We start from the raw sequence: 26313 nt of genomic DNA, 5'->3' as shown, positions 1-26313 counted from the left end.
TTAACTTTACATCTCTATATGTTTATATAATTTGTCTACTTTGTAGTAAAAAAATTAATGCAATAAAAAAATAAAAAATAAAAAAAAGACTGGGTTGATTTTTTTTATTGCCAAAAGTGATATGATTTTGAGGAGACATTTTAATAAAGAAGGAAATAAAGGTTGCTCCTCTTTATAATAAAAAACTAAAAACAAAAAAAAGGAGAGGGGTGAAAAATTATTTTAAAAAAAAAGAAAAGTTGATTTTGAGAAAACATCTTAATAAGGAAATAAAGGTGATTTGCTTTTACACTTTTGAGCTGTGATCTTAAGAAACATTTTAACAAAGGAGATAAAGGTTGCTTTCTTAACTCTTAAAAATAGGGTGTTGCCAACTATATCCCCTTGCACATTATTTGTTTATTTATTATTATTTATTTACCTTTTTACCGGAGGTTAGCTTTAGATTTTTTTTTAAAAAAATAGGTCACAAGTGCTCTCATTTAAAAGAAGATAAGAACATGTATAGGTATAGAGCCAATCATATAATCAATAAGGTGTTGTTTGGTGGTAGGTTTGGAGTAGGAATGAGCATTAAAGCCGTAATGGGCCTAATCCCTTGTTTGAGTGTACAGACATTGGGGTGAGAGAGGCATGAGGGAGGAGAAAAGGATCAGTTCACAAGTAGTGACATTGCCCCTAATTTGAGAGGAGTCTCCATTCCTTGTTCACTACTTGATGGCGAAATATCAATTTTGGCCACAAAAAGTCAGTCTGCCCATGTGAAGTTGTTCTCTCTCTCCTTTGTAGCCATTCTCCTTCTTCTCCTTTGTAGCCATCCTCCAAGCCCATTCTAATGCCGCCAAATGTCCTGGATTCTATTCCGACCTTCTCCGCAGACTGGCCACATCATCTGCTCCTTCATCGTCACGAACCAATGTCTTCTTCTCCTCTTCTTGGCATGTTGAACATCTCGCAGTCACACTGGTTTCGATCTCTATCTAGCTGGCGAAACTCTCGAAACCGGAGAAGCTTAAGAACCTTAATTCCCATTTCTCAGTGGATAGCTTGAAACCCCAAGCTCAAGCTCAGCTCAAGCTGCATCATTGATTTGGATCTCCATTGCTAGGGAGCTTGGACGTTGTGAGTTTTCTTAGCTTTGCAGCTCCTAGTTTTCCTTTCTTTCATGGTTTAATTGATAGAACTTTAGGTTTATTTGTCCTTTTGTTTGATTTCCTGATGATTTGGTGGTGCTTGTGATGAGAATTGGCTGGAGGGGGAGATGAGAATATAGTTTTTTTTTTTTCTGTATTTTATGGAGGCGCTTGTTGGTTGGAATGGGATTGAGTGTTTTTTTATGATTTTTTTTCTCTGTTCATGTTTGGATGAATAGTACCTGATTTTGCCCTTCTAGTGATGTAATATTTCAGTTCCTAAATATTTGATTAGAAGCTAGATTGTATTAGTGAAGGGATTGATACAAGCTGAAACTAGTGGTGAGAATAATTTTTTAGCTTAATTATCATCAATGGAAATTAAATTATATTGTTGATGATCTTCTTCGAATTTTGGTTATTTTATATTGCTTCATTTTGACCTTATTAGCATGTTTTCAGTCCTTTGATTTCTTTTTTAAGTTTTTCTCTTATCTTCTTGTTCACTTTTTGTGTGATTATGGATGTTGAACTTTGTTATATATTTTTTGTGGTAATTAAAAATAATGTTTATATTCTTGTTTGAATTATGCTTGTTAGCTATTCTTTGGCTTTTGGCATGTGTAGAACATTAGGGAGTATGGATGCCTTGTTTAAATTCTTGTTGTTTTGTCTTGCAAGTTATTGTTTGATTAAACAAGTATTGTTATGAACATAGGATTTGAACATGATCGTTGTAATTACTTGACTTGGTGAAGGCTATTGCTTTCCTAAGTAGTGTTGAGGTTGTTTGGATTGTTTTTGAGGTTACATTATGCATTCATTTAGGAAAATTAAATATGATGGGTTCTTAACATAGAAACACTAACCTGTTGGTTATAAATTTTTACACTGTGTTCAGATTGATAAAAATTAGTACAATAAGTAGTTTAAAAGTGTCATTCATGTGTTTAGAACTTCAAGATTAGCCACTTCTCTTTAATGCATTGGCCTTGCCCCCAATTTATCTTTTTATCATATTATTGTCGTCACACAATCTTTTTGTCCATTTTTAGTATGGCACTCGCTTTCTATATGTTAATGTTTAATCCCTGTTTGTTATTTTTCAAATTTGCTAATTTTGGGGCTGGTAGTCGGGAAGGCGAAGAGCATCATATATAGTTTTGTTATTTTTTAACTTTGTCATTTATTCTCTAATGATGAGGCAGTATTTCATCTTATAGGTTTTGCCTAAAGATGATCAGTTGAAATTTTTTTTTGAGTTGCTAGACAGCAAAAAACTGTGATTTTGTCGTGTGTTGTTATCAAGATTATCATTTAGCTCATCTAATATGTAATCTCATTATTTTATGTATGTTTGATAGAATGACGTTGAATGTTTTGACTATGTATTTTCCCCACTTTGATGTTTAATGTTGTGTGGAATCTTCAATGTTGTGGAATGATGTTGATTAATGTTGAATGTTGTTGAATGTTTTAGCAGATTGTAGGAGTAAGTTAAATTTTGTGTGTAATGTTGAATGTTGTTGAATGTTTTGACAAGTTATAGGAGATAATCTTAATTTCGTGTAGAATGTTGTATGTTGTGGCATGATGTTGAATGTTATTGAATGATTTAACAAGTTGTAGGAGTTACGAAAATGTTGAATGTTGTTTAATGATGTTCATCTTTGTTGAATGTTTTAACATTTTGCAGGATATAATCTTAAATTTTATTTTTAATCATATTTTTATGATGGTTTCATATTTACAGTTATAAGTAATATTTATTATTTAAAAATTTATTAAATTAATTATGATAAAATTAATAATATTTAATTATTATATCTAATAGGAGTTGACGCTGCTCACAAGAGAGAATTCCTAGACATGTTTGTTAATATATGATTAAATCTGGTAATTAATAATTAATTAATAATCTAATGAGTTATTAAAATTAAATATCCATTTTTAAAAATAAAGTAAATATAATATTTTATATAATAGTTATCACATTTCATAATTAAATAATAATTAATAAAAATATAATTATAATACTAACTAATATTTAAAATAGCAATCGATTAAAAAGTATTAACATTCTATTTGTTATTAAAATTAATAATAAATAATTGTTAAAGTGGAAAATTTAATTTAAATTTTTAATTATGATAAATGAAATAACAATGCTAAAAAAATATAATTAAAAAGTATTAACATTCTATTTTCTACGTCTTAATATTAATTTTAATAATAAAATAATTGACAAAAGTGGAATATTTAATTCAAATATTTAACTATGATAATGGTAGTAAAACAATATTTGAATTATTTTATTAGTTAAAAATAGGTATCATTTTACTTTGATATGTTATGTTAAATACAATGTTATTTATTCCTATAAAGGTTATAAAGGTCATTTTACTATATATATATATATATATATGTATATCCCTCTCATACTTTATTAGCCAAACACATCTTTCATTCCCAATCCTCTTTCACTCCTCATTTCCATTACTTTAATATGTTATATTATATATAATGTTATTTATTCCCAGTACTTCCTCACTCTTTTCCATTCCCAATCCGTAAACCAAACGGCCCCTAAATACCCATGTCCTCACTTTGCGTGGCCATTGAGGTTCAATTTTGGATTCTCCTAAAACGAACATTTTATATAAGTGTAAGGTTTGTAAAATTTCTTTTTTCTTCATCTTTGACTGGTTGGCTGAGCTGTTGGTGAGCAGGCCCCCATTGTTTGTCTCTTTGCCCTTAAAAACCGGATCTTGATGAGTGAATTATTGGCTTGTGGTGTTTTGTTTAGTTTTAAGGGGAGCAGCTTGCTTGCTTGCGATTGGCATCTTCAGGAGGCCGAAATTCCAGCTTTTTTCTTCTCTTAAAAGCTTGGAGTTGGAGGGAGATTCTCTTCACCGGCGGATCCTCGGAGAGATTAAAGGTAGGTAATCCTTGTGGTTGTTTGTTTAATAGGCCTTGCTCCTATAGAAATCCTGGATTCATGCCTAAGCCTTGCAACCTTAGTTCTTATTTACTCTTCCATTTTTGAGCTTGATCCTTGTGTTGTGAAAGCTTTGTTTAATTCTTTGAAAAATGTTGAGTCTGAGAATTTGTCTGAGTTGTCCTTCTTGTGATGGAATGTGTTTTTATCATCATGGGTTATTATGTGTAGCATGCCTTTGTAATTTAAGTTATTAGCTCTATGTGTGTATGCTGTGACATTGAGCTTGATGTGAACCTGCAACCTTGTTATGTTATGATTCTATTTATCTTTCTTGTTTTTTTGTAAGTTTGAGCATATAACCTTTTTAGTTAGCCTATATTTGTGTTCTAAAAGCCTGTAAGCATGAGATTTTTAGAAGTGTGCTAAGAGCTTAATAATTTTAAGATCTGATTTTTCTAAAAATTTTTCTACACTTTAATTGCTTTTATCATGTTATTATTTTTTATATCAGCATGACATCTGGACTTAGTTTATACATACAACTGTGTAAGCATGTTTGGTTTAGTGGATAATGAATTTCTTTAGAATGCATTATCTGTATATTTTTCTTGCTATTAATTTATATGAAACCAAAGAATTTCTTTAGTTTAGTTATGATATTTTTATATGCATCATGTAAACTTGGACCTGTAAACTAACATTCATGCTCTAAATTATTTTAGAGATACGTTTTCATGTTAATAAACTTGAAAGTGTGAGTGTGCAGCCATGTTATAAGTTAATTGTTATTTATTAACATTTTGTTATATAAGCATGGTATTGTCTTTAATCATTCATGTTATTGTTATTTTCATATGTGAATACTTTTATACTCATGGTTGTTCTCATCATGGCTTGAAATATGGTTATTATTTATCCCTTGGTGATTAGAAGTTTGTTGTTTAATTCCTATTATGTAAAGCTTGGGCAATAGTTAAGTTAGGCCCAGCCCGAGAATTATTCCTGAGTGTAGTTTATTTTGTTGGGTTAGATTATTGTAGCGAGTCTTAGCTCGCGGGACTTGGTGAACCCAACTCTGTAGCTCGGAGCCAGGTAGGCTCTCGCACTGAGTATTCCGTATTTCTGGCAATAATTATTATTTAATTATTGCATTGTTTGATAATTTTATTTATTTGCGTGGTATTTATGTTTATTTATTTATTTTCTTATTTGCATTATTTATTCGATGAATTCCTCCATCCGTATTCAGTATTTTCTGCGGTTTTTAGTACATCTCCATTTCGGCTCGCCCTGACTAGGGAGGAGTAAGTCCCTAGCCATGTGCACATGTTTTTACGTAGTAGCGCTACCCCGATCGCGGTCGAAGATCCCAGCTACTACTGTTGATATTACATTACGCTGCATTCGACTTCATAGTCGAAGATCCGACCCTCGTCTTTGTTGATTTTCTGTTATTAGCCATGGAGATGTATTTCGCGTGTTTTTTTGTGTTTTTGGATTATTCCAAAGATTCTGCGTATTTTTTGTATTCTGTATGAAGCTTGAGCTATTATTCTGCAATATCCGCTATACTTGTTGTTTTTTTCCGCAATCCCTCCGGGCCCTTGTGGCTCATGCACTCTGTGTATTCTGTTTTCGCAGGAGAAGATCAAGTTTAGGTCTGGGGGGTGTCAGAGAGTCGTATTGTCTGCTTTATCAGTATCTTGTTATTACCTGCTTAAGAGTGTAAGACTTGTATTCTGACTGTATTTGTAATTTGCAAACTGTTGGATTGTATTTGTATTACGTAGAGTTTGCTAAAAGCCCGTACTTATAATATGTCGGGTTTTCGAGTACCCTATTTGTGCTTTTTATGTTCTATTCATATTTGCTTGTTAGGGTTGACTCGACTGAGGGTTTTTAGTCGAGGCCTTGCACCCGGTGGGGCCGGTCCCCATTGGATGCGGCCGATCCGTCCATGAGCCCGGTACGTGGAGGCTGGGGACGTGACAATAAGCAACCCAATATCAATAGGGTAAGAGGTGACGGGTTAGTTTTAGAATTTTATAAAAAAAAAAAAAATAGACTACTGCTCTACCATCTGCATATTTCTCTTATGTAATAACTATAATTTTCTTTAATTAATAAATTTTTTAAGTTGAGGTTTAATAATTTGAGAATATATAAAAATAATAATTTGTAAATTGTAAAGATCCATAAATAATTATGTTTTTATAAACGACTATCGACAATTATCAACTTTCTTAAGGGCAAATATCATCACAACTGTGAATCTTTAAAAAAAAACCCCTTAAAGAATTGCTCCCATGCACCTCTTATTGAAACTTTATATATTGTTAGTTAAGTTGCTATACCGTATTATTAAAATAGGAAAAATACTCTATAATTTTAAATTCATTAATCCTTCTTAAAACTTTGAGAAAAAAAAAAATAATTTAGGTGTTTTACATAATTTTAATCACACCTTCTCACTAGCAGCCAACATTAATTCCACATTGGCTAGGAAGAGGAATTATCATATGCATGTAACAGTTGGGAGCTAACTCTCACAATTAGACTAGTCCTTTCGAGATATGGATATGACTCATGTGTGCATAATTGGTGTTTCATTGAAAGCTAGTTCGATGTGAATGGGCATGTGAGCCCCCATGTGGGGATGCCTTGGTGAGCTACGCATGGGTTGCGACTGGGTTCCTTAGGGCTGCCCTAGTTGGCTTCGAGGCTCGACCAAGGGCACATGCTAAACTGGGGTCCCTGATGAGGGTGTCAAAGTCACGGCCATCAGCTAAGAGAAAGAGTTTTCATATGTATATAAGGGTTGAGCTAACTCTTACAATCAGACCTGTCTGATGAGAATGTAAATCTGACTCTCCTGTGCGTCATATATGTATATTGAAATAATTTCCAAGGTTTTAAATACATACTGGGGATTAAATAGACAATTTAGAGTATTTACACAAATATATATATATAATTTTTATATTCATTTATTTATATTTTAACAATTAATCAAGTGTCACATAATATATCAAAATTCCAAACCTTTTGTAAATAATACTCGATTTTGTATTGGCTAAAACCCCAAATCACTTGCTAATTACTATCAATTTAAAACAATAAAATATAAAACTTGGAAAAAAAAAAAAAATCAAACCAATCACATAGCTGACCAACTCCTACCAAAACCAAATAACCAACATTTCCTTCCTCCAAAAAACACCCTCTCAAACAAACCATGCAATTCATATGTTAGTCCAACAACCCCAAACCAACCTCCTTCAACCCCTCTTATTAAAAGCCCTCTTGTTCTTCATCCCATCCTCATTCAAAAATAGAAAATAAACATAAAAATAAAAACTCTTGAACCATGAACACATTGGTGGGAAGAAACAACAAAGATCGGCAAGGCGCGGAGGTTGTTTACGGTGCCGAAGCATGCCATCATCACTGCATGGAACTCTTTTCGGAACTCGGCTTTCCAAAAGGAGTTCTTCCTCTCAAAGGCCTTGAAGAGTGCGGTAGAATCCCGGAAACCGGGTTTGTTTGGATGAAACTCAAGTCTCCATGTGAGCATTTCTTCAAAGGAACAAACACTAAAGTGAGTTATGCTTCAGAAGTGACTGCATATGTGGAGAAGAAGAAGATGAAGAAGATGACCGGAGTGAAGAGCAAGCAAATGCTCATTTGGGTTCCAATTAGTGAGATGAGTATTGATGATCCTCTTGGGGAGAAGATATACTTTAAGACTCCTATGGGGATTGGGAAGTCATTCCCTGTGTCTGCTTTTGAAGAGGAGTGAATTCACGGTGGTTTTTAGTGTTTTGCTTGTTGTTGTTGTTCTTGTTGTTCTTGTTGATGATGATGATGAGTTTTTAAGTTTAAGGTTTGAGTTTTTTATCTTTGTTTTATGTGCAATGAAGATGAAGATGTATAACTGAATTAACTACTTAATATATATATATATATATAAGTAATTGATAATGTAATGTTGGATTCAAGAAATAAAAATAGGATATCTTTCCTTTGCTTTATTTGATTTTGTTCGAAGCTTCTAATGTCAGTTGAATTGTCAAAGTATATTAAAATATGCATGACCCTTGTCACAAAAAGAAAAAAAAAGGTACGACAATTTATGCAAATTACTTGTTAGTCTCATGATATTTTCATTCAACCTACTAAATTTGTATTTGTATTTTTATTTTATTATTATTTTTATTTATTATTTTTTTAACCCCACCATCTTCATTGTCTTTTTGGTCTGGTTTTTTTAAAATATTTTTAAATTAAATTTGAATTGAACACTTAAAAAGAAAGTTTAATTTGAATCTAACTCATTTGACATGGAGAAATTTTAAGGGATTTTTCTTATTTTTCCATGGATTTTGTTGGAGGAATCTTGCCAAATTTAATAAAAGGTCAATTATCTACTCATGTTCCTAGATAACAAATTTATAAACATATGTAAATTAACCGTTAAATTAAAATCCAATGATTAAACAATTATGAACACTAATTAACCCAATTTTACATCAAACACCTATAATATTCTAGTTACTGTTTTACTCTCTCTTTTCTTCCATGTGTCCGCTTTTTTTTCCTCATTCTTATTTGTTAGTTTTTAGGATTTTTATAGAAAGTTCTTAGATAATTTATTGCCCTTTACTAGCATTTCTAATAACACTATTTTATCAAATTCTTTTTTTACCAGAAGTAATGATGTTGCATTTGTAATTTTTTTTTTATTTAAAATCTTTGGACTATATATATGAAAGTTGAAAATTCTCAGGGGTTCTTGTTACTTCTTTCCTTCTTTCTTTCTTTTACATGCATGGCCTTGAAAATTTTATTAAAATATATAGGACCTTCTCTAGATTCTACATCACATATACAAATATACTATTAAAATATATTATAAAAAATATGTGAATATATTTTCAAGGAATTCGTGAGAACGTTCACACTTGAGAAAAATAAGAGATAAAAAGATACATGCACAAATGGGTGCACAAACAATAGCATAAATAGTACTAAAAATCATGTACTTGCATTGAAAATGGGCAGTTTGGTTTATGTTGGATTTTTATTAATTTTCAGGGAAGGTCCTAGTAGAAATTGTGCATAGTTATAGTTCACTGTAATAGATCATTTAGTCCTATATCGACTAATTGAGGGAGTATCCATGTGTATATAAGAGCATGGCTAACCACTAGGTCAATTTTTTGGGTGAATGTAATAGATCCTTTAGTTCCACATCAATCACTATGTCAGTTTTTTGGGTGAATGTAATAGATCCTTTAGTCCCACATCAATCACTATGTCAGTTTTTTGGGTGAATGTAATAGATCCTTTAGTCCCACATCAACCCCACTCTTATGTGCATATGGATACTCCCTCAATTAGCCAATGTGGGACTAAAAGATCTATTACATTCACAAGGAGAGATTCTTTAGAATCATTGAATTGAAATCCAACGGCTGCACATGAACTTTCTTAGAATTCAATTCTATGCATGTTTGTAGAAGACACAGCCTTATATACGTCCATAGAGGATGTAAATTCATATATATATATATATATATATAAAGTTTATATTTATATAATTTATATTTTATCTTAATGCCAAATTTCAAGGGATATTCGGAGAAATAATCCCAAAAAATTTCAATGGTTTCTTGGTACTCCAGGGACTAGACATAAAAATTCAAAACATTCAAGGGTTTCTTGATACTTTTTTCTAACCTTAAAAACAATGTCAATCACGTACTTGGACTCAATTGGACCATTCATTAATCGGGTTTGCTCACTCAAACCCAATCAACCCGCCAAAGAAATCCAAGACGAAGACGAAAACCAACGATGGCCAGGCCTCTCCTCTCGATGCTTTCCCACTTCTCCTCTCCTCCTCCTCGCTCCTCCTCTCTCCTCGCCTCCATGGCCTCCGTCGAGATCCCCAATGCCCTCCCCCATTCCTCCCTCGAGCTCATCGGCCCTCGCTGTTCCCTCCTCTCCAGCTTCTCCAGCCTCCAGCGCCCCTACAAACCCTTCCCTATCATCGCCTGGAACTGCCACGTTGAGACCCTCTTTGCCGCCTTCTTCCGCTCCCTTCCCTCCGTCACTCTCCGCCGCGAGTGCCTCCGCACCCCCGATGATGGCGCTGTCGCCCTTGATTGGGTTGCCGCTGACGATCGCCTGCTCCCGTTTGAGTCTCCGGTTCTTGTTCTGCTGGTTTGATTCTTTGCATCTTGTTTTCTTTTTAGGGTTTTTAGCCTAGTAATTTAGATTGGGGAAATGGTGATTGATTCTCAGCCAGGTCTCACTGGCGGTAGTGGTGATACGTATGTGAGGCATTTGCTTGTACGAGCTCGGAGTATGGGATGGCGTGTCGTGGTTTTCAATAGCCGTGGTTGTGGTGATAGTCCTGTCACAACCCCTCAGGTATCTGATTTACCATTTCACCCTATAGTGTACGTCCATAGTTACTGATGTTCCAATAGTTGCTGAAAAATCAAGCACATTGTTTTAGTTAAGCCTGCAATTTGTTCTTGATTTCGTTTTTCATGGTTTTGCTTTTGTTCTTTTGGCTTCTGTAAATACTTGTGTCTTTTTTGCAGTTTTATTCAGCATCATTTACAGATGATCTTTGCCAAGTTGTTGATCATGTTTCGAAGCGGTATCACAAGTCGAATGTATATGCTGTGGGCTGGTCTCTTGGTGGGAATATATTAGTAAGACATTTGGGTCAGGTGAATACTATGTTTCTCACTTTCAATTAATGTTACTGTTTGTCTAGGTAATCTTTTATGAGACTAATGCAGTTTTAAGATTGATATTGATGAAAGAAAACAAGTAGTCCATATGTTTTTCATATGCATTATGTCTACTTTCTTCTTGCTTTTCAGAAAGATCTCTGTGCTAGTTGGGTTATCTTAGTATTTTCTTGATGCTTACAATCTTATTGTTTGCTTTCTTTGTGTTTGTTTTCAAATTCTTGCTTTTAATGATAATGATGTGCGCCTTCAGGTCACTTAACAAAATCCTGCTTTGATTAAAAATGAAACCTGTATAAGTATGCTCGTAAGCCTCTACCTTACCATCTCAGAGTTACAGATGATTGATTCCTCGAAGTAATGCTCAAATTTGTCTAACTATCCGCCGGTGCTTAGCTAGTACCATGCCAAGAAAAAAATTTTGCCAATCAAACTTCAATTAGTTGGTGGAGTTAATAGTCAAGGCAGCTGTAAACACTTTTTATTATGTGGAGATCGTGACTTTGATAACTTTGTATTTAGTTACCTTCCCTTTCCTCAAGGAATAACCCTAGCGAACTTATCCATCTCAAGAGATTGTTAACATCTGAACATTCTCTAATTGAGCATATGTTTTTGCAGGATTATTGTTTCTTTTTTGCTAGAAAATGCGTCGTTAACACACTGTAACTTGTTGTGTTTGTTTTTTCTTTTCAATTATGTTAAAGCCAAATTAAGTCTCCTGCATTTAGAATGTTTACCTTCTTAACCTACTAAGAAATCTTGGTTTGTTCCATTGAAGGAATCTGACAAATGTCGTCTCTCTGGGGCTGTATCCTTGGCCAATCCTTTCAATTTGGTATATGCAGACGAGGACTTTAAGCAGGGCTTTAATGTTGTCTATGATAGAGCTCTTGCTAGAGCTTTGAGCAAAATCTTCAATAAGTAGGACTATTTTTTACTTTGGCATCATATTGCAATTTGATTATTCTCACAAAGTCGTGAATCCTATTAGCTCATAGATCAAATTATTCCTTCTGACTGTCTTTTTCCAGGCATGCGCTTCTATTTGAAGGGATTGAAGGTGAATACGACATGGCTGTGGCAGCTAATGCACGATCTATTAGGGAATTTGATGAAGCATTGACACGTGGTTGGTATAATGTCTCAATCAAGTGTGTCTATTGTAAAATGATTTTCTTTTTGCTAATACTGGAAAGTTTTTCAGTCTCATTTGGTTTTAAGTCTGTGGATGATTATTATTACAAGGCAAGCAGTTCAAAGTCCATTGAGCATGTTCGTACACCTTTGTTATGTATACAGGTAAATCCTCATGCTTGTGAGCAGCTGTTTTCTTTTAATGTTAATGGAGGGGTATTATTATTTCCATTTGCTCATAATTCAACAAGCAGCCACGTTGATTGTGCTTTTGTCCAATAAAATTGTTGTTTGAGGAAAATATATATTAGTTGCTTTTGGGGGTAAAATTTGAGGTTTCATATTGTCACCTCTTGACCAGGTGATGTAGTACCCTTTTTTTCTCCTAACCCTGGATCATTGGGATTATAATTTGGTACTACCAGCACTGCACAGGAGTTTCATATAAGCACCGCTTTCTAGCCTTTTTCACGGCCTCTTATTCTTTTCTTTAGCCCTTTCATATAAGAGACCTACTTCTTAAAAGAATAGCTTTCTTTGCTTCTCTTGGCCAGATTACTGCTGAGGTACTTGCATCAGACGATAAGATATATGCCAAAATACTTTTTTGACACTAATTGCTTAGTAAAACTTCTTAAGACAATTTCCTATTATTTGGAGTATTTTTTTCTCTCTCTGTTTTGGCAATTTTTAGCATGAGTGTATGTCTAATTGTTGTTGATGCCATTTTGATTTGTATAACTTGCTATCTGTTTAACGACCATCTTCAGGCTGCTAATGATCCATTTGCACCATCAAGGGGAATTCCTCGAGAAGAAATAAAGGTATTTCTTGTATTATTACTTTGTTTTCAGCGACATTCATCTGTATTGTGCAATTTTTATGTTGCCATCTCCATTTCTCCTTGTTCATTTTTAATCCTGGCTGATGGCGGGTAAGGCAACCATGGAATAGAAGTTTGATAGGGCAGTCAGCATGGCCATAACCTTAAAAACTTACAATATTAGAGTGAAGACAAACAAGGATAAGGCACCTCAGAAGGGAGATGGCTGGTCATGACTGAGATATATCAACTTTTTCTTCTGTCGAAGGATAACTTATACAGTCTCTTAATTGTTACTGGATTATGATCTTTAATATCTTTTATATGTGCTATTTCCAGTCATAGTTATTTCAGAAGAATTTTATTTTTTGGGGTTCAATGATTTCAGTGTCTTCCCATGTATATCAAATGGCAGAGATACAGTAACTGTTTCTTCTGTTGAAGGCAATCCTATACTCTCTCTCTTAATTGTTACTGGATTATTATCTCTAATATCTTTTTATGCATACTATTTCCAATCATAGTTATTTCAGATTTCTTTTATTTATTTATTTATTTTTGGTTAATGGTTACAAACTTTCTCCATTTATATCAAACATGAATGAGATATGGTAAATGTTTTCTTTTGTTGAAGGACAACCCATACTGTCTCTTAATTGTTACTCCGCAAGGTGGTCATCTTGGGTGGGTGGCTGGGGATGAAGCTCCATTTGGAGCTCCATGGACTGATGAGGTGGTGATGGAATTTCTGGGGCATCTTGAAAAGGAGGGCACTGAAAAAGCCGAAATCTGGCATCCTATGAAGGTGGATGGTATCCAACAGTTGGAACCTTCTATATCTGTGCACACACAATCGTAGCTTTAGTCCATGGTGAGAGCTGAACAGAAAATTGCATCTCTCCATGATCTCCCCATGACAAATGAAGGAGTTTGGTTCTGAAGGTGAATTGTTATATTATAATTTCTTATGAGCTATCCCTTCTACTCACAAATGATAGTTAAATTTTGCTCACTGGTTGTTCCTCCTCCTTAAGTTAACAAAAGTTAGTTATTCTTTAAATAATATTGGCTCCCTGGTGCTACTTTTATCTGATGATTATCATAGAAATGGACTGATCTTTCCTAAACATTCTTGCTACCTTTGATTTTGTGCATCTGATTTTGGTTGAGGTGATGGGGTTATGGTTTGGTTTGAAATTGTTTTTGAGATAACTTTTCATGTGGAATTGACCAAACTTTGACTTAATTAGTACTAATCAAAGAAAATATTTTGATCTTATACCTTTACTAATTAATGAATGATTTATGTTAATATTTTTAAAAATTATATAGTGTATATTTATTTAGATAATTAAATTGAAAAAAGATTGGTTGCGAGATAGCCTGGGATGTCCCCAATTAAGCACTCTAAAACGCATGTTTTTAGTAAAATTCTTGACCTTTAATCTGTTTTTGCAATTGCAGGTATTATCTGTTTATGGGCAATATTCCTGAAGACAATTAATTAGGCATCATGTGCTTTTTATAATAGTTCTTTGAAAGATTGCATTTGCTCATGTTTCTCGTAAAATTCGATGATCTTTTTTTTTTCTTTATTTCTTGCCCCCCTCTCTCTCTCTCTCTCTCTCTCTCTTTTCTTTTTCTTTCTTTCATTGTTTGTTTGAACTGCGGGGATCATCTGTTTACAAGTATTATCCTTGAGGGGCACTAATTTTGCATCCTATTCCTCTCTGCTTTAGTTCCCTTAAAGATCACAGTTTTTCATTTTTTTATTTTAAAATTAATTCTTTTTAGTAAATTGATTTCTTGATTATCTATTTTTTCTCCCTTGAAATTGCAGGCATCATATGTATACTAGAATTATTCTTGAGGAGCGTAAGCTTCAATTCCAAAGATTGATTGCTCTTCCAATGTTGCCCAAGAAGATGAATTTCTCTCTTGTTAATGACACTTGGAAACCACGCCATCAGCAAAAATCAGGTGCATTGCCTGTGTGCTGTATATGTTTTCCTCAAGATTTGTAGTCCTAAGCTATGAAAAATGATTGCCTGCAAGTGTGCTGTGGCACAGACAGGAAAATATTATAAACTCATTTTATATTGTGATAGATTGAATCATTTGTTATTTTTATGCTTTCAATGAGTATGAAAATGTATTAGCTCAACCAGGAGTCATTTTGTTGTTCCAGTTGAGGTTCATCTGGTTAGTCCATTCATGTCAATTGAAGATCTTGCAATATGAAATAGTTTCCTTTATTTTGTGATTCTGCCATATTTATTATCTGGTTTTATTCACATATTTTTAAAGTTAGCCTATTTGCTTTATTTTGTTTAGGATTGTATTTCTCTTGCGCAATCTCTCAAAATAGTTCTAACCAAAAGTTAATATTTATTTTTATATATATTTTTATTGGGTAAAATTTGTCTATTGAATCAATTATAGTTTACCACCTCTCACAATAGGTGAATGGTAGCAGATTAACTTCTATATAAAAGATTGAGATTTGACCTCTTTTTCAAGCATGATTGAGGATTTAGGATATATTTAATGTGATTTGTTGACATTGTAAAAAAAAAAAAAAAATTGTAGTTTTGTTAAGTAGTGTTGGTCACAATGTTTTTCAAGGAATCACCACCGCAATAGGCAAATGGTCATTCCTTCAATTTTTATGTGGAATGTGAAAGGTTGACGGTTTGACTCTCTTTTAAAATATCCTTCTAAAATATATTTATGCGTTGTTGATGTATGTGGACTTTTCATATACATAAATTTTATAAAACTGTTTTCTAGTCCTAATTACAGGCAGTGAGATGAGAAATATCATTTTTAATAAGTTAGAAATTAAAGAAAATATAAAATTTTCTTGATTTATGTGTAAAATTGACAATACTAGATTAAAAAATTATAAAAAACTATAACAATAGTGTTGTGTTGTTATTAAGAACCGATTCACTTATTAAATCGGGTCGGATCCGTTTGTCTTAACGGGTACTAAACCGACAATGCGGTTTGGCGGGCTTTCGGGAGCTCTCCACATCATTCCAGAGAAGCGTCGAAGTGTTCTTTTTGCACCGAGAATACAAAAGAGAAAGCAAGGAACTCCAACCCTCTCTCTGTCTCGCTATCTCTCTCTTCTCAGCACTGCTAGGAATGGCTGCCAGTGTGCTTCTCCGCTCCATCATGCGCTCTATGCCGAACCACTTGAGACCTGTAAGCGCACTGCTTTCCATTCTCTGTTCTTTCATTTGATTCCATGCACGTTTGTTCTTTAGTTCTTTGTTTTCTGTTTGTTTGGTGCTTGCTTTATCTTCAAGAGAAAGAGAGATAATAAAAAGGAGAACTCTTTTGTTTTTTTTGTGTCTTTGAGCTTTCAATGGCTCGGGCTTTCTCTATTTCTACTTTTTACAATTTAAGTACTGGCTGTTGATGCAGTGGGTCCTTCTTTCATGCATGATAGGTTATTAATTGTTGTTCTTCTTTTTGTTTGGTGCTTAACATTCAAGAGAAAGAAAGAATGAGGATCTCTTTTGGTGGTCTTTGAGCTGTCAAAGACTTGAGCTTTATCTATTTCAACTTTTGTTATTGAAGTAGTAGCTGTTGTTTCACTGTCTTTTATTTTAATCTCTAGTTGCACGATTTAGTTCAGGGTTTTTCATTGTCATGATGTCTGATTTTTGGGACTATTTGAACTTCTAGAGAAAAGCAGAAAATTCTCTTATTAGTTAGTTTGCACTTATGTATAATTTTTCACTGCTGGACTTTAGCAACTTGACTTTGTTTGGGATGTTTTCAGTTGTAATTAGTTGAAACTAACTTTTTTGACTGTTGTGTTTGTTAATTGAGACAAAAACAGCATTGTCATGGTCATAATAATATTGACTTTGAAGTTGGTTGATTAGATTTTAATAACTAGATAGACTCTGACATTACTAGCAATTTGGTTGTCCTGTTCTTCCTGTTATAGTTTCTTATGTTCTGTTTTTCAGTTGTGTGGCAATGCACAAACTCTATGGGCTACTTCACCTCTGCATCACAGAAGCTTGATGTCGGGGAGAACATTTAGGTGAGTTTTCAGTCTTGAGAGCAAAATCTCTGTTGGAACATTTTATCTAGATTTTACTGGAGGAATATTTCTTTTTATTCAGCTCAAAAACATCAGGAAACGATGTCATTGGGATTGATTTAGGCACGACAAATTCATGTGTTGCCGTTATGGAAGGAAAGGTCAGTCTCTGGGTTCTTTGTTTAGTTGGATGTTTTTGTGCATTTTTGTTCATAATGGATGTCTATTGTGTATCCCTCTTATCTCATCTTTGCAGACGCCTAAAGTCGTAGAAAACTCTGAAGGATCACGAACCACGCCGTCAGTGGTAGCTTTTAACCCAAAAGGGGAGATCCTTGTTGGAACTCCAGCAAAACGCCAGGCAGTGACCAACCCCTCAAACACCATTTTTGGGACAAAGCGACTAATAGGCCGCCACTTTGATGACCCTGTGGTACAAAAGGAGATGAAAATGGTCCCTTACAAGATAGTTAAGGCTCCTAATGGAGATGCATGGGTTGAAGCAAATGGACAGCAATTCTCACCGAGCCAAATTGGCGCATTCATACTGAAAAAAATGAAAGAAACTGCTGAGTCTTATTTGGCTAGACCGATTTCTAAAGCAGTTATTACTGTTCCTGCTTATTTCAATGATGCTCAACGGCAGGCTACAAAAGATGCAGGGAGAATTTCTGGGCTCAGTGTAGAGAGAATCATCAACGAACCTACCGCAGCAGCTCTATCCTATGGGCTCAATGACAAGGAGGGTCTTATAGCTGTCTTTGATCTTGGAGGAGGTACTTTCGATATTTCGATTTTGGAAATATCGAATGGCGTGTTCGAGGTATGTTTGTTCAATTATTTTTTGACTGTGATCCTTTTTTCCTCTTTATATTTATGATTTAATTTATATGTTTTAAGGTTAAAGCAACGAATGGCGATACATTCTTAGGAGGAGAAGATTTTGATAATGTTCTAGTGGAGTACTTAGTGAATGAGTTCAAGAGAACTGAGGGAATAGATCTTTCAAAAGATAGGTTGGCGCTTCAGAGGCTTCGTGAGGCGGCTGAGAAGGCCAAGGTTGAGCTATCATCGACAACCCAAACGGAGATTAATTTGCCATTTATAACAGCAGATGCATCGGGACCAAAGCATATGACAATGACGCTGACAAGATCAAAGTTTGAGAGTTTGGTGAGTCACTTAATTGAAAGGACTAAGGAGCCATGCAAGAATTGTTTGAAGGATGCCGGTATGTCTAGTAAGGACCTCGACGAGGTTCTTCTTGTTGGAGGAATGACTAGAGTCCCGAAAATCCAACAACTGGTGAAAGAGATCTTTGGGAAGGAGCCGAGCAAGGGCGTGAATCCAGATGAAGCTGTTGCATTGGGAGCTGCTGTTCAGGGTGGCATCCTTCGCGGAGATGTTAAGGACCTTCTTCTTTTGGATGTTACTCCACTATCTCTTGGTATTGAGACTCTTGGTGGTGTGTTTACAAGATTGATCAACAGGAACACTACCATTCCTACTAAGAAAAGTCAGGTGCGTCTTGTCTTAATCTTTCAGCAATTATTGTGCAAAAAGTATCTGCTTAGAAGTATCTCGTTGTTCTCACATTAAATTGGTGCATTTATGATGGCTTCTTTTATTCTGAATTCAACTCATGATTGTTAGAGGGATTCAATGGTCCCTTGAATTTACCTGCTTTAGAACACTTTTCTCTTGGGAGACCCAAAGTTCGTTGCAATTGTTAAGTGGCTTTCAGTCTTTGTGAGTGAGATGTATGTTAGGAAAGATTATATTAAAGCTACAAGAGTTTTAGGGTGTTTAAAGTCAAGCCATGCATCATCATTCTTAGCATGTGTATTGCATAATACACTAATGGAATTATGCAGGTGATACCTATAATTCAATTTGCTGATTTTTATTGATATTCATACTGCATTGTGCTTCTTTTGCTTGTCACCTGTTCAGAAAAATTTCTATGAGCACATACATTGTTATTCTGCTGTATGATCATTTATACATTATGTCCATTGCCAGGTATTTTCCACAGCAGCGGACAATCAGACCCAGGTAGGTATCTGTGTACTGCAAGGTGAGCGTGAAATGGCAGCCGGCAACAAACTTCTGGGCGAATTTGAGCTTGTTGGAATCCCTCCTGCACCCAGAGGCATGCCACAGATTGAAGTCACATTTGATATTGATGCCAATGGAATTGTGACTGTTTCTGCTAAAGATAAAGCCACTGGCAAAGAGCAACAGATCACGATTCGATCCTCCGGGGGACTAACAGAGGATGAAATACAGAAAATGGTTAAGGAAGCTGAGCTGCACGCACAGAAGGACAAAGAAAGGAAAGCTCTGATTGATATCAGGAACACCGCGGATTCCACAGTATACAGTATTGAGAAGAGCCTGAGTGAGTACAAGGACAAAATTCCAGCCGAGGTTGTTTCAGAGATACAATCTGCATTGGAGGATTTGCGGAATGAAATGGCGGGAAGTGATGTCGATAAGATAAAGGCTAAGATTGATGCCACAAATAAGGCTGTCTCAAAGATCGGTCAGCACATGACTGGTGGCGGCGTTGGTGGATCACCGGGTGTAGATCAGACTCCGGAGGCAGAGTACGAGGAAGTGAAGAAGTGAATGTCACAGAAGGTAATGCTAAGTAACTCTTTGAATGACAACATTTCCATGAATGCCACAAGTAAAATGTTTATTGAACCTCAAGTTTTGAAATTATCAGCTTCTACTTGTCACTATCCTTGGTTGATTTTCATTTGTTTCTAACTATAGTGTCATATGGGTTTGAGTTCATAAATTTAGATATAGATATGTAATATATGTTTTTGGTCTGTTTACGTAAAAATTAAATTAAGAGAATGGAGCCATGGTTGTAGAGGTGTCCGCAGCGATTTTTAATTAAAATTTAGACCATATGTTTAGCCTATTAAGTATTAACATCCTTTCTAGTTCAAAGATCTGATTCTGTGTGTTTTGATATTGATTTGTAATTTATTTAAATGTATAATTTAGTATTGTTAATTTCTTCACTTCAGTGTTGGGCCAACCAATGGCCCGATGGGCAGCCCCGCCAAAGGTTGTGGACCGGCCTAACCTGATTATACTTGACATACGTAGTAAATGGGCTGTGGTTCTCGCTGGACCAAGCCTGCGGACTATTATTTTTGTCAGCTCGGCTATTTTTGGCTCCGAAAGACCAGCATGGCCTGTTAAAAATGTGGATAAAATACATATATAAATAGGAAAAAGATAATTTAGGTACATCCTTAGGTTACTATTTCTTAGGGACATTTGATCACAGCCGTTGGATGATGAATGATAGTCGTTGGATGATAATCCAACGGCTGTTTGTTTATGTAAGTATTGTACATCTTTTATTAGACAGCTACTATGGACATTCCTAAATTACTCATATACATATCCAATTCAGTTTATTTTCGGCATGTGCAGCATTTGAATCTGAATTGACTATTTGTTATACATATATAAATTTTATGGAGCCAAAGGTGTCATTTTTATATCTCCACATAAGTTTTCAAAAAATTAATGTTAAAATATTAGTCTCATGATTTACGCTGTAAAATTGATTAAATGTTTTTCACTTCAGATTCAAACAAATGACACTTCATTTATATTCCTTCCTGGAGATGACAAGAAGACAGCTTCTAGAGATACATAAATTTAAAAAAAAAACGAGATTCATGTTTGTATTATATTAAACCAGTTTTTATATTACCTCATCATATTCTAATATGAATTGAATATATATATATACACATAGTTTCTTTTTTATATGTATATAGATTTTTAATAGTTGTATCTTAACATATTCAAAGTTTTGCTGTCAATTTAATTAATCTCAAATCACAATACTGAAAACATGCTGAACTTGTAGAATCACATGCATTTACACATGATCAAGCTTCTTCTTATCAATTAATTATCAATGTTGCTTGACCATAAAATTTATCAAGTTTTCCACATGCAAATGGTTTTGTTATAAATTATTTTTATTTTTATATTTATAATTTTTTTTTGTGTCTATGCTTAATGTGTTTGTTAATTTGATGGATCAGAACTTTAGAAATGTTGATAAGATTTAAAAGCTAACATTGTGGAGGTGCTGAGAAGGAGCTTTAATTTTGTTTGCTTTTTTTTTTGTGGATAAGAATAAATCCTTGTGCTCCAAAAAAGTCTTTTGTTATTACTTGAGACCAAATGCTCTTGACTAGTACAATTATTTTATCCAAAACAATAGTACTATTAAAGCATATGTTTTCCATTCATAAATGGTCCCTGAATTATTAATTATCACTTGAAAACAAATGACATTGACTAGTACTATTGAGCATATGTTTCCCATTCAATGAATGGTCCCTGAATCATTATTATACCTGAAATATATTTTGATCTTGAAATCCAAAAACTATGCAAGTTGATCCTCCATATATATCAATTTGTTCAACTTGGTCTTTTTATACATAAATCATAAATGTGAAATTTTTATTACTTTAATTCTTGATGGAATTGGGGGGATCAATTTGCTATTTGTGGAGAATTCAAGAATGGCATGCATTGATACATCATTGAGCATGTCTTTTTTATTCATCAACTACAACATAACATGTACAATGTATTTAGATGTTTACTAAATACCTTAGTCTTTTATTATTATTCTTCTTATTATTATTCCTTTGTGAGCTTTTGGTATTGACTGGCTTTTCAGAATGTGAAGTCTTAAACTTGCATGTTTAATGTAGTTCATTGTCAAGTGTTTAGTTTGCAATATGTTGAATTGGTTGTGTAAGTCAAATAATATTCAATGATTTGAGCTACAAAACTTAGTCTTTATGTAAATATACATCAACTATCTAATATATTAACTTTAGATTATATTCACTTAGTTTTTAATTATTTTAATTTTGTTAATTTCTTGGATTATATGTTTTTTTTTTTTTTTTTGCAACCACAAACCAACAATTTCTTCCATTTAAAATAGAAGTATGGTAGACATAATATTTAAGTGGGATTATTCTTCAGAGCATATGGTTTGTTAATAAATATTTTTATTAAAAAATAGATTTTTTTAAGTAATAATAGAGTTGAATTATTATAATTTTCTTTTGGTTTGGTATTCGGCTATTAATTTTTCTAGTTGTGTGTATTTTTTCATTCATCAAATACAATTTATGATGATTAAAAATGGATTTGGGTGTTTACCAAAAAAAATTTAGTCTTTGATTATCATTATTGGTAACATTGTCAGATTGACTAATTTTTCATAGTATGAAGTCTTAAAACTTGCATATATATTGTACTTACATAGCATTTATTGATTTTTTAATTATAATTCAACTTATGTTAGAAATGACTTTATGTAGTTTAGTTTTTTTTATTATCATTATTAGTAATATTGTCGGATTGACTAATTTTTCATAGTATGAAGTCTTAAAACTTGCATATATATATATATATATTGTACTTACATAGCATTTATTGACTTTTTAATTATAATTCAACTTATGTTAAAATTGACTTTACGTAGTTTAGTTTTATGTGTTCAATTTGCAATATTTTTTTATCGAATGTCTAAATCATTAATTTAATGATTGGAATTACAAAACTTACTCTTTATTTAAATACATGTATTCATTATCTAGTAATTAATTAAGGAGTACATTTAAGCAGCTTTTGATTGTAAAACGTACACCAAAAATAAAAGAAATTATAGGTGGGTTACCTCATTAAAAATATTAGAAGATAGTTAAGTGCAACAAATGATAATTATAAAATTTAAAATAAAGATTAAATTATATATTATGAGACGTTCTCTATAAATTAAATTTTATAAAAATTTGCATGTAAATAAAACTTTAATTAAATATTAAAACCCATAAACCCCGCGAAAGTTATATGTAGCTTTGACATTTTTCAAAACACCCACTAAATTAATTTTTTAAAAATTAATTGTTAGAATATTTACAGAAATATTTATCTAATAATCTTAAAAAATCTCATGTGTTTTTAATTGTTTTTGAAAACTATAATATATACAGGCAATATTTTAAAAGTTAACATTAAAGATAATGAAATCTTAGATTACTGGTATTATGTCCTCATGCATGCAATGTTTGTATCGGAATGATTTATCACTTTGTTAAAATAAATATTAAAAAAGAACTTGAAATGATTTATTGATTTTTTAGAAAATTTTGGTTAGCGATGAGTCACTTTTCCCTTTAATTAAAAAAGTAGAAGAAGTACACACGTGTCCCCATTTTGGCAAGAGAGATAAATGTGGACCTATCTATAATGAAATAAACTATACAATGAAAAGAATAAATAAAAAAAGAGCTAGCAAACAAGGCTCCAAGGAGACAGGAACTCATGGGAATCTTGATGTTATTTTTATTTTTATTTTTTAACTTTTGTTCTTGTATGAAAATGAACGGGTTTAACGTGGGCTGCACAAATAAAAAAAATAATAATAATAATAATAATTTAATTTATTTATATTTTTTTATTATATATGAGTTGAGGTTCAGATAAGTAAAATATAAACATTTTATAAAAAAATAAATTTTTTTCTTTTTTCCTCTCTCTGTATTTAATATAATTATTATTTGAATTATGATATCAACATGAAATTCTAAGTAAATTATGATATAGCTTATTATAATTATTTAAAAAAATTAAATTTATTTTAGATTAAAAAAAGAATTCTTCACCCTCGTAATTTTTCAAAAGCTTCAAAAAAACCCCTCCACTTTTTGACACTGGACGTACTCAGTTATATTTTACATTCATCTTTAACCCCTGACGGTAAGTTGAAGTGGGTCCACGATATGAAATTCCTTTTTTTGCCCTTCGAAAAGGTGGGAAAAAAATAGGCCCGATCATAAAGCTTTCTTTTATCGATAGTTTTTGATTTTTTTTTCTCCTCGCTTGCTTTTTCTCAAACAAAGTTTAGAAAGGCTCATATCTTGATTCTTCTTTCTTGTTCTTGTTCTTCTTCTTCTTCTTTTCTTCTTCCTCATTTTGGTGTATTCGATTTTAGCTCTTCGATTAAATTATGGAGTTTTTTTGTGCTATTGCTAGAATCTGACGGGGAGGGGACGAGTGCTAATGTTCACTGCCCGACTTCTTGGGGAATCGAGTGTTAGGCTGAAAATATGTGAGCGATGGGGTCTTGATATTTCCGTGTCGAGGGTGAAGTTTATCACACTCGATGGACATAAAAAGCAGTATGTCTCATATAAAAGCGAGGTTGACTTCGGTAGCATGTGTCACGTGCGCTCCATCTTCAAATGTTACATTGTTGATCTTGTTGTTGGGGAGCGGATGATGTGGCATCGTATCCTCATCGAAAAGCGAGTTCTTCTCGTTGTAAGTTTCTTCTCGTTTATGTTTATATAGTTGTAGAAGTTAATTATTGTTTATTATCCCTGTCACTGTTTACATTTATCAAGTTTCCATTTAAACACTATTGTCTCCGATTAACTTATTAACTTATTATTTAACTTTTTGTTTTAACGTTTAAGATTTATGTTTATCGTTTAAATATTTTGTGTCTCTGTTTAAATATTGATCGTGTTCGTTTAAACTAAAGTGTTGGCAGGAATTCAGAATCTGGCATCGCTTCTGTTCCACATCATGGCGAGCTCGAGGGTGTGGCGTGCCTTCCTTCCTCATCCGATCAAGTGAAGTGTTGTCGTTGGATATTGGACGATGTTTTGAAGGCGTTGAACATTTCGAGAGGCAGCTTAGGAATTTTTGCAATCAAAAGGAATTTTGACTTCAAATTCTGAAGAGCGAGAAACACGGGTGATTTGTGGAAGGAAGCTTCGACTTCAAAAATGGCGTATAAGGAAGCTATATTCCCCATCTAGGACGATAGCGGGTCGATGGATGAAAAATCGCTGACTGCGTTTGCGACCACTTTGTGACGAGAAGGCAACCCGGGTGTCCTAGGCGAAAGAGGATCGAGTCGTAAGCGTCAGGGTCCGCAGAGTTGCGTTGTAGCCATTGCCGCGTTTCGAGTCACGATCGCGGATCGTGGAATGAATCTCATTGCAGACTAGGCATTGTGTATATACTTCTTATTATTGTTTAAATATTGAACTTTATATTTAAATATATCTCTTACGTTTTAAATATTTTATTCTCTCGTTTAAGCTATTATTTTTTTATCGTTTAAAAATAAATTTGTATCCGCTTAAAAATGTACTGACGGGATGGTGCTAGCGGTTCCCCAGCGTAATTAATACACGCTCGGTTCCCCAGCGTTTCCACTCCGTCATGCATAAAAAAATCGGAACATTACATTACACTCTATAAGAGATTATTAAGTAATAAGGATATTTTAAGCGAGAAAAATATTAAGTATATTTTTGTTGTAATTACATTGATATTATTAAATAATAAGGATATTTTTAAAGCAGAAAATATTAAATTTAAAGCAGAGAAACCTAAACTTAAAGCAGAGAAAAGCGAAAGTTAAAGGGCAAAAGTTATCATTATACTGATTAAAATGAATGTTGATATTAGCTGATAATGAAAAATGAAAATGAAAGCAGAACCCTACCCGATAATGTACCCTGCGGACTACAATATCATCCAACAAAGACAGAACCTCAAAAGCGAAGCAGAATGAATTTACATGAATTTAGATACATGTACATTTACATTGACAAAAATTTGTCATGTTCTTGGAAAAAAATGAATTGAATTTAAAAGCTGGTTTACATTTGAAACTATTACACCTATCTGATGACTATGACCCCGCTTGCGTACACTCCCCTACGGTTCGTTTTACCGAGTAAAAGCGGAGTTTAAACTAATTACATTGATATTTACGCAATGAACTATATGCTTAAACACTGAAAGTGTATGTTAAACAATGAATCCGGATTATTAAAGAAAGAATCGTGTATACAAATATAGAAAGAATGACTAAGAACCCGCTTGCGAAGACTCCCTACTGGTCGTGATGCATGTGCCCTCCCTCCCTAAGTATCACGGGAAACATACCTTAGTCGCGAGATAAGGGGACGTCGATCTGCGGTACCAGTAGCTTCTCACGCGTGAGTAGCGCTCGATAAACCGCATGACATAGGCAGCTGCGATCGACACTTCCTTTTTTTACGTCAGTGGGGCTTCGATTGTCGTGAACAAGCGGGTACTGCGATCGCCGACTCGCCCAACTCCATGTCGATCTAGAGGGTCGAATAGGTTCCATTGTCGAGATATACAAGTTCGTATTAGAATGCCGATTATTTACCGAACACTATTACACAAACACAAATTATTAAAGCACTTACCATTTCTAGCGCGTTTTTATCGTATTCTTCGCTTTGGCATGAAGAATAATGCACTGTATTCTTGTTTTTCATTGTCGAGGGCGAGCGACATGGAAGTGGCCACTCATAATTATCGGGAGG

At 33.7% G+C, this 26313-nt stretch overlaps 3 protein-coding genes and 1 long non-coding RNA gene across 4 annotated transcripts; all 4 read left to right on the top strand.

Moving 5' to 3' along the window:
* Window positions 1–567: 567 nt before the first annotated feature.
* Window positions 568–5849, top strand: LOC120279168. Its single transcript, XR_005541837.1, has 4 exons — window positions 568–1122; window positions 3940–4071; window positions 5105–5166; window positions 5716–5849. It is a non-coding gene; the product is annotated as an uncharacterized LOC120279168 (long non-coding RNA).
* A 1554-nt stretch (window positions 5850–7403) lies between these two features.
* LOC120279167 lies at window positions 7404–7995 on the top strand. Its single transcript, XM_039286036.1, has one exon. It carries the CDS (start codon window positions 7442–7444, stop codon window positions 7871–7873), a length of 432 nt encoding a protein of 143 aa, XP_039141970.1. The 5' UTR covers window positions 7404–7441; the 3' UTR covers window positions 7874–7995.
* Window positions 7996–9865: 1870 nt separating this feature from the next.
* Window positions 9866–15059, top strand: LOC120279166 (embryogenesis-associated protein EMB8). Its single transcript, XM_039286034.1, has 9 exons — window positions 9866–10299; window positions 10381–10509; window positions 10686–10817; window positions 11623–11765; window positions 11876–11973; window positions 12049–12143; window positions 12749–12802; window positions 13436–13743; window positions 14642–15059. Exons 1-8 carry the CDS (start codon window positions 9931–9933, stop codon window positions 13658–13660), a joined length of 1245 nt encoding a protein of 414 aa, XP_039141968.1. The 5' UTR covers window positions 9866–9930; the 3' UTR covers window positions 13661–13743; window positions 14642–15059.
* Window positions 15060–15108: 49 nt separating this feature from the next.
* Window positions 15109–19695, top strand: LOC120279165 (heat shock 70 kDa protein, mitochondrial-like). The gene is made up of 6 exons (XM_039286033.1): window positions 15109–16011; window positions 16788–16864; window positions 16947–17025; window positions 17121–17687; window positions 17765–18385; window positions 18887–19695. Exons 1-6 carry the CDS (start codon window positions 15952–15954, stop codon window positions 19493–19495), a joined length of 2013 nt encoding a protein of 670 aa, XP_039141967.1. The 5' UTR covers window positions 15109–15951; the 3' UTR covers window positions 19496–19695.
* Window positions 19696–26313: the final 6618 nt, after the last annotated feature.

Source organism: Dioscorea cayenensis, chromosome 16 (assembly GCF_009730915.1).
Source record: "Dioscorea cayenensis subsp. rotundata cultivar TDr96_F1 chromosome 16, TDr96_F1_v2_PseudoChromosome.rev07_lg8_w22 25.fasta, whole genome shotgun sequence".
NCBI classification, from domain to species: Eukaryota; Viridiplantae; Streptophyta; class Magnoliopsida; order Dioscoreales; family Dioscoreaceae; genus Dioscorea; species Dioscorea cayenensis.
The sequence above is the reverse complement of the archived record's forward strand: the minus strand, read 5'-3'. Positions and strand labels throughout refer to the sequence as shown.